Here is a 19,220-nt window from a genome sequence, read left to right as displayed (position 1 = left end):
TGCCCAATTTTAAGTTTTGCTTAGGGAAAAGAAATCATTATTGTTTTCAGATAAAAAATTAAATATTTTCATTTCAATTAACTGCTGGACTGGTAATTTCTCTGTAGCTACATTGGACAGACTGGCAAGAGGTCATTATATTTGAGATATTGACATAATGTGTTCAGTAATGTGTATGTGTTTGATAGGCTTTTCAAAATATTGTTACTATTGTCTTTTTGTTTGGGATCCAAAGGTATATATATATAATTCTCTTCTCTGGGATCCATAAGAAGATATTCTATGCTTTAGTATTTTCATTATCTTTGTGGGATTTACATTTGCCACATCAGACCTACTAACAATTTGCACAGAAAGATTGCAAAAGAAAAGCCCAAAAATCAAAACACACCAAAAATAGCCCTCCTGTTTTAACTGCCTTGCCTGTAACATAAAAAAGACCTAAAGGAGGATGACAGGTAAACGTTGCCCTTGTTCACAGACTCACAGGCTGACTTAATTATCTTAGTTGTTAAATAATACTTCACCTCATTGAAATTCATGGTTTGATGGGTACAACTCATTGGAGACTGTGGTCTGTGTTTGGCTGCAGTTAAATAATCCATAATAATAGACAGAAGGAGCAAGGAGCATTTCTTCAGCAGCACTTTTTCTGTGCTCTGGGACCCTTCTGAATTTAGGACAGGCATATTAGAAATACATTTTCTGTGCGGAAGTGGTGATGGAGCAGAGCTTTTTTTCCCCCTGGAGGCACAATGCCATCCCTGCTCCTCCCTGAGAATGGGACAATTGCCTCAGCAGGCCTGGGATGCTGTGGAAGTGTGGGCATGGTTGGAATTTGGGCTACAAGAACAACAGATATGGCATGAGTGTAAAGTGTTGGCTGACACTTTCATACTTTATTTCCAGTTGAAATACTCATTTTCAGAAAACACAAAGCTGAGAGCCTGGTTTAATCCCAAGGGCTAAGGCCACAAGCACAGGCCTGTGCTGTCAAAGACTTAATCAGAGCCAGCAGCAGGCCAGGGAGCTTTAATTTATCATGTGCGTGTTCTCATGGTCTGGTTAAAAACTCATTTGTTTCTGTGGGTGGTCCACTGCAATGTGGGCTTGACATATTATTTGGGTAGTTTTTTCTTTCATGAAAAGGACACAAGTCTTCTCCTTGCTTGTAACAACATTAGATTTTGACATAGTGTCACAAACATGAGGTGTGTCTGCATAAGTGGCTCAAAAAGAGAGCATCCTTGCTTTCTTAAATGTTGCATGGCATGCACATCTCTTTGGCAGGTTGATGTTTGTTTGGAAATAGGTTCTCTTGATCCTTCATTTCTTTCTCCATATCTAGTGAATCTGTTTAGGTGCCTTCTCTAAAGTGTTTGGATACCTGAGAATTTTCTTTTGTTAGCTTTTGCTGCTGGTACTGTGATTTTGAAAGGAAGTATTCCCGAAGAAAAGGGAGTTTAAAGGAAAGACTGACTCTTCTGCCAAGTTGTTGAACTTCTTCTGTTTGCTGAAGAGTGCCAAACATCAAATTGGCAGAGTATCTTGGAGCTTTTGTTTTTGAAGGTGAAGGGGGAAAGTTTAGTCCAAAATACATTTCATAAAGGTAAAGAATGCAGTATGTTTTTAAAGTATTTGAAGATGAAAATCCTCAATGTGTATTTTATTTTTATGAGCTCTATTGATACTATCAGATTAGCAGATTAATTCCATACTTATTTTTCTAACTTTGTATTGACAAACCCAACCATTCAGAATAAAGATCCATCTTCAGGACAACAGTTTATAAATAATGTGTATTTTTAACTGCATTGCAAGGAAAGTATATAATAATTTTTGTCTGACATGCTCTTCAGACATCTTTTCAATTTTCTGGAAAGGAGCTGTTGGAAAGCTCAGATTCTTGTGAATGCAGGAGCTAGAATTTGAAAAAAAACCCTCAACTTTGAAACTTGAGATGAAATCCTGACATTTTAACAGCATTGCTGGTCTGGCTCTGCTTTCCTGCACTTTGTCAGTCCCGATTCAGAGCAAAAGTATTTGCCTTCTTCATATCCATTGAATTCTTTTGTCTCTGGTAAGGCAGCTACAAGCTTGGCTTGTGATGGTGGCAGAAGTCATTCTGCAAGGATCTGGTTGATCTAACTTCTATAAATTTGGGGGTTTGAAATGAACTCAGAGAAGACAAGGAGACTTTTGTTGTGAGCAGGGCGAGGTCCTTTATATGTGGTCTGCAGCTCAGATGTTTGTTTTTAAGTCAGGGCAGTGAGAACTCTTAGAAATAAACAAAGAAGAGAGCAAAATTCCCCCACTTAAAAATCAGCCTTAAAATGGTAAACACCGGTAAACAAAGCTGAGAATAATCAGGGGGGAAATAATTTGTGGTTTAAAGAAAAATGAGCTCCTGATTCTACCAATAAACACCTGTTCAACTTTATGTGTTTGGTCTAGTGACTGCTGGGGGTTACAGCTCTGGAGCATGACTCCACTAGTGGAAGCACAAGTTCAAGAGCCCTTCAGCACAAAAGTGGACTGCAGGACAAAATAAGGGTTTCTAGAGCTATAAACAAATTTGAACAGAAAGAAGAGTGTCTGGACTATTTTTCCGACATCCAGGCATAAGCAACATCAAGCCTGTGTTTATTAATTATGAGTTGTATAGCTTTTCAGGTTGAAATAATTTTAAATGAAATAAGTCTTTAAATTTAATCGTATTTAAATGAAATAAATCTGCCAAGCTGAGAGTGTCACCGGAGTGTAAAGGCAGAGAGGCTGAGGTGGAGTTGTGGCTAAGTGGGAACACTGTGGTGAGCACTCACAGGAACTGTGTGGGCAGGAAATAGTCAATGAAAAAACAAAACCAACCAGGAATGGTGGCCAAGTGTTTTCATAGGGAAAAATTGGCAGGAAAATGCCCTTGTATTAAAAGGTATTAAGAAGTGCTCTGCAGAAGGGTAACCCAGTAACTTTTATTGCTGGCGTGTTTCTGTTAGTTTAAACGCTTTTTCCCAAAACAAAAATATAAACCAAGCATGTTTTCAGTATTTCTTCTTCCTTTGTTTGGTATTCTGTACAGTTCATCATCTCGCCTGGGACTTCTGTGTAGTACTTCAGTGGAAAAAAATGTCAATATTCCTTTAGAATCTCAGGCTTCATTTATCACTGGCTCTAATTCTTTCCCCCAACTGATAAACTTTCTGGGGTGCAAACTTATTCAAGTGTATTTTTTATTTATATTTTTTTAGGTCAACTGAATTCTCCCAGGAAAGAGAACATGCCATCTTCTATAACAATGAACTTTATATGAATTATAGTTGTATCCAGAGATCTTTTAGTTTATTCATGTTCCAGGCAGATTCTTTTGTCTACATGAAGAATATAATCTAGCATAACTTCTAATTACTTCTTTTGCAAGGCCCTGTATCAGCATCCACTTTATTAACTGAAAAAACATTTGTCTATTTTCCCCCTGTGGAAAGTAACAATTTTTTTTCCCTTATAAAAATAGTCTCTTCCATCTGTTTTATGATTAATCCTCATCTGAATTCTTCCCAACACTAGAAATATGGAAACCAGACCGTGGTACAGTCTTGCAGCTTCACAGCCACCTGGTATGCCATATCACAAGCACACAGCTTAAATATAAATCTGATTTATATTGTCAAATGTTTTACTAGAAGAACTGATGATAACTAATGTAGCAGCTACTGAAAGTCCTGTTATTTTTTTGGTCAGATATTCTTTTCCCTTAAAACATGTCCAAGCACAGTAGGACAAAGTGGGTAAAATTAATTCCATAGATTTAATAATTTAATTTAATAGTTAATAATTTAATTAAACTATTTTAATAGCTGACATATTTTCCAAATTTACTTTCTGAGTAGATTTTCTAAATATTTTCTACTGTTGTACTGGTTAAGGGCCAACTGGGTGTCTTACCAAGGGAATGCTCTGTGTTGTCAGTAGATCTGTAGGACTTGTGGGCTTTTTGAGTTGTGGAAGTTATTTGTTACATCTTCTGTAATGGAAATTTCTAACCTAAAAAATTACTTTTTATATGAAAAAAAACCAGATTTACTTGCAGAATTTCAGCCTGTGCCACATAATTTAATTTTATGGCTAGTAGACTAAATTTTTTTGTACTGTTGTTGCTTGTTGCTCGTGATGTCAGAGTTAACTTGTGAGATGCAGATGGTTAAGCTGTGGGTTCAGTTCTGCCTCCTTTGGCCTGGGAGGTGACCATTAGACCTGAGCTAAACATCCTGTTCCTTGATGCAGGCATGTACATAAGTGCCTATGACCAGGCACCTAATTCTGTTTGACAAGAAAAATGAGAAGAAGAAATTATTACCACAAGAAATGCTGTGATACTCCTGCTGCCCTGAGGAAAAACATTGTGAGCATGCCTTATAATCCCTTGAATTGAAGGGAGTCTGTCCTGGAAACTTCAGCACGGTTCCAGGAGAAGTGTCACCCTAGGTAACAGTGGTTTCTTTCCAAGACACTTGTTCCTCTGGGTACAGTTGCTATTTGTAAATGATTCAGACTAATGTCTCAAAGTCTGGGTGACCCCTCAGTCCTGACACAGGGCCACTGTGTTAACCTTGCTTTGTCCGTGGGCATTTTGGGCAAGGCAGTTCTTGGGGTCCCCAAGTTTTAGACCTAGGTGTCAACAGGGATGATACTGTTCTTTGTGAGATGGGAATATGTCATGTAGTGAATATTCTGCTGTTGGGTGTAGTAGTTTTTAATTCTTCTTCCTCAGCTTGTCCCTGATGCTGCTCACAAGAGTACTGCACTGTAAATTAGAATAAATTTGGGGAACTAGAGCTGTGATTTGAAACACTGAGGTTTCCCTCAGTGGCAAAGCTCTTGTTCACTCCAGAGAGAGCAGGATCGTGTCTCCTTTCAGAGACATGCAGCATATTTCAGTTAGTGCACATTACATAACTTGTCCCACATTTCTTTCTCTTTTTAGTATCCCTGTGTTATGGGAAATTATGTTCCCATTAATCATTATAGCTGCTCGTCTCTGTGAAAATAAATTATCCTGTGCTGCCCGTCCTTCACAGGAATATATTTAAATGACAACAAGGATATGTCCATGATTGGTTCAGGGAAGGGAGTGTCAGCTAATGGGGCTTTGCTGCTGCAGAAGGATGAAAGCAGGATTTGTCTGTGTACTCAGTGCATTGCAATGCTGTGTGGTGGTGTCACCTGCCAAATAAGATTTCCCCTGTAGCACATGCCCAGCTCGTTTGAATGTCCATGGAAACCGTGTACACCCATTGCAGGGGGTCCTGCAGCAGAGTCCTAAATGTACCAGTGAATCCCACTGCCTGTTTGGTCACACCTACAGCTGAAAACACTTGGGCTGGAAAAGCAGAAAGAACCTATATGACTGGGAAAAACCAGCAGGCCTCTAAATTCCTGTTTTAGCTTGTCACCAGCTTTATTGAGACTGTTTTTAGGAAGCATTTAAAATCTAGACGTCTAAAATTACACATCCAACGCCATGTTCAGGCTGCAGATCAGGGGGCTGATTTTAAGACGTGATGGGCATTTATGCTGTTTACTGTTTTCAGGTCTCAGCACTTCTGAAAAGTAAGTAATTTTTATTTACATGTTTTGAACATGAATTTAGTGACTTACCTTATCCAACAGTGTAAATATAGAGGCCAGGTTATTTTTAGGCTTCACAATGTGATACTGGGCAAAAGGACTTTTGACACAGAGATTGCTGGTTACCAAACCACAAACTTGGACCAACATTTTTCAGTAACTGTCTGTTTCTCTTTATTCAGGACAGGGGAAGACCGAGAGAGCAAGTTAAAGGCTGGTTGCAGATGACTCTAAGGGAACAGATCCTCTACTGGGAGGTCAGTTTTCTCCAGTGAAGAGATCTGAGGAAAATTCACCCTCAGGACATACTGAGTTTTCTTTTCAAGTATTTGTAAGAAGTGAATTCAGGATTAGTTTTATGTGGAAAATGAATTTCTTATTTGGCCTCTGAAGAGAGATGGATTTGCATTGGTCTTATGGAAGAACACATGTATTTTTGAAAATGAGTAAACAGTACAAAAAAGACCAGAAGTTTTAGGTCAAAATGGGTCCATTTCATTCAGACAATTAAGTACTTAAGAATCAAGCTTTTCTGCTGACCTTCAATTCTGTGCTGAGAAATGAAATCCTTACACAGTGAAGGTAGCAGAAATGAAGAAGACATCTAAATAAACTTTCTGGTCATCTTCAGCTGACAATCATGTGACCAAAGCAAGGAATATTCCTCTTGCAACCCTGTAATATTTGCTGACATTCCAGGCATTGAGTGTCAGTGAACGGCTTGTGAAGCAGGGACACTTGGATGTGTTTTAAAAGCTTTCAGAGATTATTAAAGTAGCAGAATGATTATTTATTAGTAAGGTGACACGTCTAAAGCTCAAAGTCTGCCTTTGGCCTTTGTGGGGGTTCTTCCCAAGGTTTTTTTGCATAGGCAGACTCAGTATTAGCAGAGAAGATGTGGGGTCTATTGATTTTGTGGGTTTTTTTTCCCAATAACGAGTCATGAGATGTAGACCTCATTTCTGAAGTTATGGTCTGGCTGAACTTGTTTCCTGTTTGATGTTTTCGTTTTCAAAGTAGCTTAAGAGTTTCTGTGTTGTCACTGTTAATTACCAACCATCTTGAGTGAATTTTCGCTAAATGCTACTGAGGATGTTGTTGTTCTGCTTTGTGACTTCTCCAGTGTCTGGGTATTTCCTGGTGATCCCATTAACATTGAAGTTAATTGGAATACTTCATGGTTGAAATGCAGAAAGCCTGCAGTTGAGCAGATGTTCTTTTTCTGAGTTAGCATAAAAGTACTGAATTAGAAGTACCATTTATTTGTTGTAGTGTCATCAAGATGTGTCATGACCTTACCTTTGAAAAGTTCGAGCATTGTTCCCAAACCCAGTTAACAGGCTCTGCTTGTTGGTGCCTAACCTGATTAGGTGAGATTGAATACTGTATCATTAGATTAAGCAAGTATTAACTTCAAAACTGTAACACATCACAACTGAAGAAGTGTTACTACATTATACTCCCAAATACACCTTTCAGTTTGACCCTCTGAAGTGCAAAATATTGCAGTAGTTTGCATTGTGTAGAGAACAGCTCCTATACTACTGTGCAGTTGTTTTAGGGATAATTTCTCAGCTTGTGATTAATTCTTGGCATTTCTTCCATTTTTTTCCTTTAGCTGTTATTGGAGTCATGCAGACGAGATCCCTCAAGGAGCAGGTTGCCACAGTAAGTGTGTGTTTTACAGTATATTTGGAAGGTGTGCAATAGATTGGATACTATTCTTTACCAAGTAGGAGCAGCAGCCTTGGAAGTAATCCTTGCTGGATTACACCATCGTTAGTCTGCCCCCCAAATTTTTTTTTATAAAAAGTAATTTACTGCATCCAAATAAATATGAACTCAAATACATAACTCTTACACATGAAGATTCAAAGACCAAATTTTGATCCATAGTTGCATCTCTGCAAGAAGACATATTTTAAAATAGGAATACATCGCTCCTGAAACCTGCTGTATTTCCTCTCAGTCCTATTGCTTGTAATTCTTTCTTCACAGATTCATTTAGTTTAGAAACATTCCAGGACTAATGGCACAAAACAAAACTCCTACCATCTCATATATTCCACTTCACAAGAGCCCAACCGTGCCATAAATATTTTCCATTCTCAGTCTTGATATTCTACAGATGTGGAATTAGAACTCTTCACACTTTTGAGGGAATGCCTGGTAGGATTGTCCATGTGAGTTTAACTTCCCTGAGTAATTTCTTCATTGCTTTAGCTCAACCTGAATTGTGCCCAGTGGGGTAACACTTGCTGTACCAACCCTTAATTCAGATAAAGCTTATCTGTTAAATCAAACAGGAGCTGCCAGCATTTACTTTTCCAAATTCCTCTCTTGCTTAGGACAGAACTAAAAGAAACAAGAAACTGTGGTTGGCAAAGGTCTGGAACTTCGAGTTGTCTTTATAGTTCCATCCCTCAAAAAATACACTACAAGAATAAAAGTCATTGGTGCAGGACTCAGGGGGTTGCCTCGGGCTCCCTTCCATCTGAACTCTGACAGAAGCTATTCTTGAGTTATTGCACTAGGAAAAAATGGTGTGTATAATATAGAGAGGACACACATAAATACAAAGGCTGAAGGTTTTTTCCCGAGGGAAATTTTCTCTTGGTGCTTTGATATTTGATTTAGGGCAGATAGCCATGACCTGTAGCGTGTAGGAAAGAAGAGGCGTGGATGAGCAATTAGGGAGGACAGATCCAATGTGTTTGCCTTTTTCCTTGTATTGTATTTACTGTTAGGAATGAAATTCAAATAAACAGCTATATAATACTGTCATCATCCTCTTTGGTACTGGATGATAACTTGGGCCTGCATGTCAAGGAAGCTGCAAACACCCAAGTCTGCATGATTTTTGTCTGTGCATATAATCTATTTTAATTATGCCAACTTCCTTCTCTTTTCCCCAGACACTGTGCCTTCGTATCTTGCATGGAAATGGCTGGTATTTTATATCATGTCTACAGTGCTGAAATTTGTGGACAAGTATTCATATAAACTTACTGTATGTTTGTTAGTTATCCTAAGACTGTTCCTTACTGCTGTGCTTTTAAGGAAGATTCATTAGGAGTGGGTGTGCTGTTTTCTATTCATGTACTTGTTGTCTTTTCTTCTTTTTCCAGAAGATTTCTCTTTCCAGGAATTAGCATTGCTAACTCATTATAACAGATTTTTTTTTTTTGAGCTTTTTGTTTATAAAAATACTTTGCCAGCACACTGATTTTATCTACATTTATTGTTATGCCACCTGTTTGGAAGCAGAGGTTAATTGTTAACTCCACTTTGTTGAGAAGGGGGCAAGTTGGTCAAGTTTTGCTCACTCATTTGTAAGTTAATCATGCGACTTCATATTACAGTAGTTTTCAAGGAGTCACAAGAGAAACTCTTACACCATCTACAGTGACATAATTTTTCATGTATGTCACCTTTTCCCCAGGTTAGTGGAAGAAACTCCTTCATCTGATGCCTTTGAATATGGCTGAGCCATTCTTTTCCCTTTAGTGGCACAGCTGAGCACCTGGGTAGCAGCTGAATGTCTCTTTTGCATCACTGTTGGGGCAGATACAAAACCAACACGTGCTCCTTAGTAACAGACATCAGACTGAAGACATTGCCAGTGATGATTTATCAGTGGTTCGTGAGGAAACTCATGATGTAACAGGAACTTCTGATTTTGTTTATTTGGATGAGTTTTGTTTGCTTTATTACAGGCTTCAAGTGAGACCAGAGTGGTGACATGGCGCTTTCATTGTGATAAGCAAATGCACACTCCCCTTTTATTCTGGCTTTTTAAACTACTCCTTCTACTGCCCTTTGAGGTTCATCTCTGTTCACTCAGCTGTGGTTACTATAAGTAAACAACTCCAAAGCCTCCCATTCTTTCAGAATTTGTTGAAGTTTGTCTGGCAGACTGGGCCATAACTCAATCAGTCTCGTGAATTACTGGATTGTTTCTTCAAAGGATCTGGAGCTTCCTGGCTATTTGTTTGCTGAGCTGTAAGAATATGATTGTGCTGGTTGTGAAGTATGCATTGCTGCTATAAATAGTCAGTGGATTATAGGTGAAGGCAAGAGCCAGGAATGCCTGAGTTGAGGTCCAGTGTTGCCATTGTCCCAACAGCCCTGGGCAATGCACATGTTCTGTCATTGTCATGTTTTCTTCCATTTGTGCAGCGGGATGATGACGTCTGTCCACCCTGTGGGGTTGAGGTCAGGAATAATTAGCTTGTGTGTCTGTAGCCCTCATTAAATAGGGCTGTAGGAATACCTCCTATACCATCTTCTTTAGCTCAAACTGTAAAGTTTTTATGGCATTTGAGTTCTGCTTCTGCTCCAGTGTATATGTGGACACACTGATAAGGGCACTGTCTGGTGTCCAGACAGTTCTCCAGCTGTGCCATAGCTTCTCTGTTGAAATTGAGGCCTTGTCAGGGAGAGGAAATAATATGGATTATATGGATTGTGTACCATTGCCCTCTGTTGGACAGCACTAGGCTTAGTTAAAGTGCTTGTCCTGTTTTGGGCTTGAAAAACTTGAGAGGGATAAATATGATAATATTCAGTAAGTAAGTTTGAAGCGTTTAGTGACAAATTGATCATCTTTTAGCAGAAAATAAATGAAATTACCTAGCCAGAGTAGTTATTGCTGCTAAGTACAGGACTGCATAGGGTCTTCACGCTGCTGAGTGTCCGTAACATGTTGTTCTGCTTAGCTTTTTAATAAAAAAAGATGATAAAATTAAGTATAATAGCTTTGATTTATTTTTATTTACTGGCATAGTATGCCAGTAGGCTTAGCACTGTTGCCTACTGACTTGTCTTAGCTCTGTTTTCTTGTGCTCTCCCAGCTGTGTTTCTGTCTGTGCCATTGTATGACAAAGGGACCGGAGTCAGGTGTTCTGGGGGTTGCACCAGTCCCTAAAACACAGAGGGAAATAGAAGCTTGGAAACCTACCCCATCCTGTGGTCTAATATAATAGAATCTTTCTGCTTTACTGGTAACAAACAATTTTATTTTTATTCCTGGTTTTTGCCTGTTTTTAACTATGCTTTTTTAGAAGGTTTATATGCTTTGTCAAAAAATACAATGCATCTCACACACTCTAGAGCATCCAAAAGGGAGATCGTGAATAATGGCAAAAATTTTAAATGGGAAAGTAATAAATATAAAAGGCACAAACAGTCAAATTATTGTCTGGGGAAAAGAGTTACAATGTGCCCTTAATCCTCACTGTAGTTGTGAACTTAGTCCTGAAGCACCTTTGTGTTCTCTGCCCTCCTGTACAGTTTATGGCAGAGCATTCAAAGGAGTAGAAACTGTTACAAAGGTCACAAGGGAAAAAATAAAGCTACTGTTGCTACTCTCTGAATGTTATCCATTTGGATTGCTGCCATCCAAACCTCTGGTCATCCTGCTGCTCACTTGAGGTTAAATACACGGGAGTCACATCTAATTCCAGCAGTGTACACCCAGAACACAGTGATCTGTATCTAATTCTGCAGGGTAAATAACAGCTCACTAAAATACAGGAGGAGATGAGTGGGGATCTGTTCCTTTGAGAAACCTCCACAGTGATTTTGAAAAAGCATCTACCTAAACTTCGAGATCTTTTTGGCTGCCTTAATAACAACCATCATCTCTTCACTGTCCTTGGGTGGATTATCTGGTCTGTTGTCGATCCATGTCACAAGTACAGAGCTGTCCAGTCTGACCTCTCCAAACCTAGATGGGTTCAGAGCAATGTAAGCCTGTGTCTGGGGTGCTGGGGTTTCATTTCTCATACCAGATCAAGCCTGGGTAGGTGAGGAGCAAATTCAGGTGCAGCTCTGCAAGAACATGGTTCCAGAGCTTCTGAGGCTGGGCTGGCATTGCACAGCCAGGCAGCACAGTCCCACAGCCATTAGTCCTCTCAGAACTCACTGCACCAGGATGTGCTGTAGCACAAAACCCACCTCAGATCCAGAAACACAGCTGTGTATTCTGTTTCTTTGTTTGCCTTTTTATTTGACTATCCAGCTTAATGAGGTGTTGCTTGTACTTTAACCGTGTACTTATCCTAATGTGATCAAAATTAAAATTTCACTTCCTGTAACAGCTTCACCCTTTAAAAAAATAAATTCACATACCAAAGATTTTGCAATAGTTGTACTGAAGAAATACCTGTATAAGTAGAAAGAGAGAGAGGGACATGTATAATCACCTGCCTTCCTGCACTCTCCACTCTGTCAAAAACTCTTTGATCCTCATCTATCCACATATCCTGTAGACTTAGCATGCAGCCCACCTATTTTATGCATTTATTTGGGGATGGAGTTACTCTCTTTTTAAGAATGCCCCTCCTCATTGATTATACAGGAGGCCAAGACAGTAACCTGAGCCTCAACAGAGTCTCAGCTGAGATAACTCTCCATATGTTTGCACATAGAAAAGAGCAAGTTCCCAGTAGAAGGTGACATGAGAAAATCTGGTTGGTGCCTTATTGTTTTGTCAATCACATTTTTTATCCTACAGGCTTCACAAATCTACCAAACTGCTGACACCAGTCCAGTGCTTGTGAATTCACAACCAGTTGTGATTTGTGGTGCTGCACATTTCTCTGTGAGGGGAAATCCTTGCCCTGCTGACATAAGTGGTAAATTAGCAAAGCTCCCAGTGTCTTAGCTGGAATCAGGATTTTGCTCCATGTGGTCAAAGGATTTTTGTTGCCTTGTTGTCCTGTTCTTGGTGTTTCTTTGAACTACATTTTTCTGAGGGCATATGGATTCAGGAGGTAGATTTATTAGTTTCTACATTGATATTTTTAATTTTTTTTTTTTACCACCACATGGAAAATCTCTTGGTGTTTTAAACTGCCATAGGAAGTAAAGAATGGTGAACTTCACAGGCATAGTGGACAGAATAATCTTGAACTTTCACTTAAGACTTGAAATTATGTGGAGCCATAGTGGAGAATTACTTGGAAACTAGAAAGATATCTATTTATTTCTCATCTTTTAGAAAACTGGCAGCTTAAGCTATTATTTTGTGCATGCAAGTTATTCAATAGAGAGCTTCAGTTTAAGTTCTGTGTTCCAAAATACAAACTATTTAATAGGCAAGATATGGGAATTTAACTGTAAATATGAACCTAAAAATCAGAGTAGCTGATGAGCACCTGATCAAAAATGCTGCATTTATGCTTATAAGCTTTTCTGTTAAAAAAATTTTTAGAAATACCACAGAGTTGAGCATATGCTGACTTTATCTTGATTCTTCTTTTCCAAAAATTACTGATTTTCCGAGATTAAACTCAAGTGCATCCATTGATAACAGGAAGATAAAAACTAAGATGGCTTAGCAAGTTGTTAAAAACATTGAAAAGTGGTGATTGTTTTATAACTACCACAGTTCTGTGAGTTTGTTCATGCTGGGAAAATATACCAGTGCATCTGTTATTCTGACTCTGAGTTCGGTAAAGCTTCTTCTTTTCCATTTTTGCCTTGGGCAAATTCTGCTTGTCTAGAGTCTGCTTAAAAATATTTGCAACACACAGCATTGTTTTTCCAGCAATTAGCATATCTTTCCTTCAGTTTCTTCATTTAGAGGGAAAAAAGAAGTCATGAGCCTCTGCACTATTTAGACCAAATTGTCCTCGGGTTTTGATTTATTTTAAAGACAAAAATAGATGTAGAGGTTTATCATCAACTCCTTTACTATATGGTCAGTATATTATAACCTTCCAGCTGTGTTTGGACTGTACCACAGCACAATATGTTCTCCTAGTTCTCCATTAACATCTATTAATTAGCCATTGCCTTTCTTTATCCAGAAAAAAGCCCCACAGCTTAGTGTGCACGCTCACAAACACTCCTGAGGTCATTTTGCTTTGAGTATTAAATACTTTTAGTCCTTCTTTTAGTTCTGAAAATGTGTGAACAAACAGCAAACCTTTTGGAGCACATTGAGTGCTGCTTCTGCCTCAGCAGCAACACAAAGCTTCTTTTTAAAACCCAATAATATATCCAGTGAACAATTGCAAAGCATAAATGTTCAGTTTGAGGAAAACCAGATACTGGCCTGAAAACATCCGCCTGTCTCTCTGGACTTACAATGTTAAACTGTGAATCTGGCTCAAGCTTGCTTTTTTTATGATGCATTTAAGAACTTCCCAAAAAAAAGAATGAGAAGATAGCCATGAAAAGAATAGTACTGAGTCTCTTATAACCTCGTAAATCCTTTGTAGAGCAAAGCTATTAAAATGCTATTGTGGAGCTTTTTCGGTTCCCCAAGTTTTACATGCCTCAGCGCTGGGGACAAAATCCTGCTTGCTTTACAAATGCAAAAACTGCTTTGTGATTTGTTTCCTGTCACTAGTGAAAATCTGATCTGGCTTTTCACAGATAGACTGTGTGTGCTGTCCTTATTTCCTTACCAGCTATTCAGCCAAATAGCCTGAATGGTGTAAACGCCAGGTTTACAATTTATTCACAATATTTATTTCTTTTTTGAACAGTATGTTTCAGTTGAGAATAAACAACAAGAGAATACAGCAATGCCCAAACCTACAGGAACTAAACAGAGGTTTAGATGCCTGTAAGGTAGAGAAGTAACTATAGTAAATAGATGTTAGTTGCAGTTTTTATGGTTGGGATGAGAATGTTCAAACAATAAAAACTGGTCTGATCGTATCATTTAGCCTGGGTAGATTGTGCTTCACTGTGTTTCCTTTCTCTGCTTAGTCAGTATGGAAATGAAATTCTACTGAATTTGATAAGTTGCCTTTTGACCTGATGCTGATTTAAGCTTCTAGAAGCTCATACCAGCACGAGGTCACTGACAGGCAAAGTCAGTGAGTCTAAAAATGGTGCAGAAAAAAAGAGATTAGGCTTTACTTGGGTTCAGATTATTTAAACAAACAGACAAGAATTTAGGGAGAACAAAATTGTGTTTCTCATCTGATTGGTCAAATCACTTTATTATATGATACAATTTACATCTCTGGCATGCAGGCTCAAGTAAAGTGTCCTTTGCAGTGAGCAAAAGTCTTTAGAAGTGAAAAGTCTTTTATAAAGATAACACAGCCTTTGCTACTAGGCAGAAATGCAACGTGAGTAGATATTTGGTGTTAAAGCAAACCAAAATGAAAACAAAGTATGAACAAAGAGTTGTGAACATCATCACCTAACATAACTAAAGAAACTAAATTTTCAGTTATATTGTGTATTCAAATGCTCTGCATGTTATTAACAGAGGCACCTCTGAGGGTGAACACAAAGCCAATATCAAGGGAACTTTTTCCTCACATTTACTGAGCAGATCTGTGCATTCCAAAACAAACGTAAGAAGTAATTGCATTAATATATTCAGAACTCACGCACAACAGTCACAACTATTTGAGAGAAAGAGGCTTTGCTAGTGGAGGAATGGGGTGAAGAACAGAAAGTGAAAAATGCTGTGGGGTCCTTCATAAAACTCTGATGCATTAATATTTCGTTTAGTGGTCCGGGCCTGCTGCTTCCTTTGAAGTCAGTCCGTGGTCTCAGCCTGGATTTAGCCTGATTTCCTTCTAAACAAGGCTGTGTGATCTGTCTGCATGCCTGTCTGTATGTCTGTCCTCCCACTGAGAACTCCCAAAACGTTTATTAGTTTCATTTCTGTGGGGCAGAGGAATAGATCTCCAAGACAATCTATTGCCCACAGACTTTGTAAAAATAGACAGCTGGGTGGAGGCCAGATCCACTTACCAGTGTTGCTATTGAGGGAAATGCTGCAGTGTGAACTCATTCCCTATTAGATATGAGAGAATCCACATGGGAAAGAGAGCTGGCAAATCCTCAACAAGAGGAGGAAAAAAAAAATCTGTAGTAGATCATGTTAAACACCCAAGTTAATCTATGATTTAGCTACAAAAGGGACATGAAACTCAATGTCAGGAATTCTCACTTTCACAGAATTACTCAGTGATGAGTTCCTTCTTGTGAATAGAAGAAAATGATAAGGCTACCCTTTGTTTTTCTTGGGAGATTGACAGAAAGGCAGTAATTCTGTCTGAAACTCTTTGCTTACATGTTTGTTGCATATTTTGAGTGGAGAATTAAGGCTTCATCCTAGAGTATGTTTTCCCATATTGCCATGTGGTCACAGCATTAAAGCCTTTTTAATATCAGTACATATCTTAACTTTTTCTTGCAATATCAAAGTTTAAAGACACTTTTGGCAAATTTTAATTGCACGTACCTTAAAACTGCAAATTGATATTTTGTGAAATAAATCTGTAAGGTGCTCTAGCAGTGTAATCATGGTCTAAAGGATTACAGCTCTCATGTCTACATTTCCTGCTTGGTCGGAAGGATCAGTTGATTTCAGGGAGACTTCTGGTTGACTAGAGAATTACTTCCAACTTAAACTCATTAGGGGTATATTTTTCATTTAATTATTTGCTTTTATGGGAAATTCCAGCTCAACTGAACTTGGATTTAATTTTCCTTTTTCCTTCCTCACAATTATATTTTATAATTGCTACGAGGGAAAAATCTTTGCAGATGGGAATGTTTTGTAATATGTTTTTTCTTACTGCATGTATGTTTTAGTTCTTTCTGATCTAATCACTTCACTCATAGTTGACAACCTTACTGAAACTAAGGATAGTTAACTGTTCTTCTGCAGTAATTTTAGTTGACTGTGCTCGACAGATCCTTGAAGAATTTCCCACAAACAAGGACTGACAGCACTTTGCAAAACTTGGAGTGTCCATTTAATGCTTTAACAACCTCTAAACTACCCAAATAAGCTTGAATACATATATTTTTAGCCACATAGTTCTATTGTTTAAATAAGCTGTAAATGCAAGGTATTTATCACCAGCACAAATTATTCACCATCTCTTCAGGCCCATCAAGATCATTTCAGTATAACCAGCCATCCAAATATTTGCTATTTGTACTAGACTCACACCATGTAGCACATGTCAGAAGCCCTCTCTCACATACCGTTTTCTACACAGAGCAGATACTGTCCTCGATAAACAACTTATCTATGTCTTTCAAACTGAGAATACAACCTAAAAGCTTTCTAAACATTGAGCTGCTTAGTTCCTACAGATAACTGCCCAGCCAGTCCCATTAGGAGGCACTGCAGCAGTAAATGCTCAGCAATTAGTGCATTTCACAGAGAAATAAAGGCTGTTCAGCCTCTCACTTGTTCGATAGTTTATTGCAAAATTCACTTGCAATCCAGTTTAAATACACTCCTCAGCTATTTTGTTGTTCAAGTATCATGGTACTGACCTCTGCTCACAACCCCTTCCTTCCTGGTGCTTTCAGATCCTGTGATTAATTACAGTGTGTAAAACTGCATCCAAACTGTCTTGGAATCCATCTGAAATGGGGGTCTGTGGAAGGTTTCCTGTATCTACATATTGTGGTGGTTCAGGTACCATGACCACAGATGTATTTTAGCTGTTGCCACAGTAAAAATATCCACTGATCTACTTTCTTAGCTCATTATAAAAACACAGTAAAGAAAACATATGGCAAATAAGCCAGTGCTCTGAAGTATTCCACTTCCATTGGAACTTTTTCAAATCTGGCTATATTTAGTGCCTTGGAACTTATGTCAAACATACCTAGAAAACCTACAAGGTCTTGTAAAATACTTTTTGCCTTTAAAATGCCCTTATTTTACCTTTTTTTTTTTCACATTAGCTCAACTGCAAGCCCTTGTACTGTCACTTTCTACATCCTTTCCAGATTTTTGCATCAATCGCATTGATCGCCCCACTTTCATCCCCTCCCCTTCACCCCAAGAAATGTGTATTTTTGCCTTTTGACAAACAGAACAATCCTAGGTGTAAAACTGAGTCTATTCTAGAGGCTGCAAGCCCTGCAGTCACGTGAAAACTGTGCTCCAGTCAATTTTGCCTCCTCATTGCTTTAGTTCGGAGATTGCCAGGCCAGCAAGAAACCTTCCTTCTCCAACTCAAATCTTAAGACTTGTAGAGCTGGAAGAAGGCAAAACACACCAGGCCCTTCAGCTGCTCATGTTGGACGTCTCCATCCCCTTGGCTGTGGGTTGTAGTTTGAATCAGCTGTTGACAAGCAATAGTCAGACCTGGAATCCATGGACATTATATCAGGATCTGTTTGGGAGCGCTGGGTGCAGTAAGGATACTGCAGCTGGTAGCCAGCCTGGGAGGGGGCACTGAGGGCAGACAGGGAGCTTTTTTGGGGTGACACAACACCTGATTGCTTCCCCCCCAGCAAGGCTACACTACCACTTGGGGCTGGAGGCTCATAAGAAACCTTTTGTTTCCATTCCTCTGGTGGCTCAGGAAGTATTTTCCTGCGGGCAGCCGAGACCACGTTGGCAGCGATGGATTCCTGCATGTTTTGGGGGCCAAAAGCTTCGTCCACCAGGCCAAGGGGAGATCGTGCTGCTGCTTCCCAGGGAGTCAGTCTTTTGCCAGGCTTGTCAGCTGCTGTGTCTGGCTTGCTGAAGTAATCAGGGGCAGGCTGGAATATAAGAGGAGAAGTAGGAGACATGGCTCGAGGGATGAACGCAGAAGGTCTCCCAGGAAGTGATAATGAGCGGCCACTGCTTCTTCCCTAGGAAAATAAAATGCCAGGTACAGTTACAGTTAGTAAACAGCAAGAAAGGAAGCATCTTCTCTTCACTCCCAAACTGGAACAACAGCCCCTGGAAGCTCGTGACATCCTGGCAGTCCCTTTTTACATCTATGGGTATTTTTAAAATCTTTAATTTACTGGAAAGACAGGAGGTATTAAAAAGGAGGCAGAGAAAGCAACAGGAACAAAGACAGAATAAACTGGATTTTTGAGGAAAGTAAACAGGCTTTTACTGAAGAGGCACGATGACATTAGCAACTGTGCAGCTTTCCCACTACTTAGCTACTGTGCCTTGCTCTGAAAAGACCATTCTTAATGCAAAAGGAAGTCATGTTGTGACAGTTCTGTGTGTCTTTACAAGATTCTTTCTAACATTAGGCACAGCCTAATTTATTTGATAACAGGCTCTGTCTAGGACATCTGTCCAAGAACATATCTTTGGCATTCTCCTTTTAAGAAAGGGTTTTCTTACTCAAAAATTATTAACTTATGCTTGTTTTCTTTTTAAAGGGCACAAAAATGAACAGAAACAATTAAAGACATTAATGCAATCATTCACTAAATACCCTTACACGGCACTACTTTTGGCTTCTTTAAAAGGCAATGCCCTCAGAATTTCAGTACATTCCGACCCACTTATAGGAGCAATCCATTCATATTTGACAAATCCTAATCTTCTTAGTACTGCAGCACTTTGAAACAGAAACTGTGTCCGTGAGAAGGTTCTGCTGCGGCAGGCACTTGGCAGCACACGAAGCAGGTACAGCCTTTCCCCAGGCCAGACTTGGGCTTTGTGATACACAGGCAAATTGCAGCCTTCCTGAAGTCTCTCTACGTGTGGTTCCTGAACTCACTGATTTACACTCCTTCATTCACGTCCTGAGGTTTAAAGGCCTTTAATTCTGAAATCTGCTGGGAAATTCCAGGCTCTTTTGCCAGAGGCTTTGCTAGAATTTCATCCAAACAACGTTGGCCTGTGTTAATTT

The 19,220-nt window shown here is 39.1% G+C and overlaps 1 protein-coding gene and 1 long non-coding RNA gene across 2 annotated transcripts in view; one reads left to right on the top strand and one right to left on the bottom strand.

Annotated features, from left to right (window-relative positions):
* LOC113998436 overlaps positions 1–19,220 on the top strand; it is an 88,247-nt gene that overhangs the window by 30,115 nt on the left and 38,912 nt on the right. Inside the window, exons 7-8 of the long non-coding RNA XR_005564387.1 lie at positions 5,808–5,882; positions 7,244–7,293. This is a non-coding gene — a long non-coding RNA (uncharacterized LOC113998436). The remainder of the gene's footprint in view (positions 1–5,807; positions 5,883–7,243; positions 7,294–19,220) is intronic.
* SYNPO2 (synaptopodin 2) overlaps positions 14,553–19,220 on the bottom strand; it is a 77,131-nt gene continuing 72,463 nt past the window's right edge. Inside the window, exon 5 of the mRNA XM_027741105.2 lies at positions 14,553–18,213. Coding sequence (XP_027596906.1) covers positions 17,647–18,213 — 567 coding nt within the window. The 3' untranslated portion in view covers positions 14,553–17,646. The remainder of the gene's footprint in view (positions 18,214–19,220) is intronic.

This window comes from Pipra filicauda, unplaced genomic scaffold, assembly GCF_003945595.2.
Source record: "Pipra filicauda isolate LSUMZ 115617 unplaced genomic scaffold, ASM394559v2 scaffold312_size1046226_pilon, whole genome shotgun sequence".
NCBI classification, from domain to species: domain Eukaryota; kingdom Metazoa; phylum Chordata; class Aves; order Passeriformes; family Pipridae; genus Pipra; species Pipra filicauda.
Note: the sequence above shows the minus strand (reverse complement) of the source record. Positions and strands in the feature narration are given on the sequence as shown.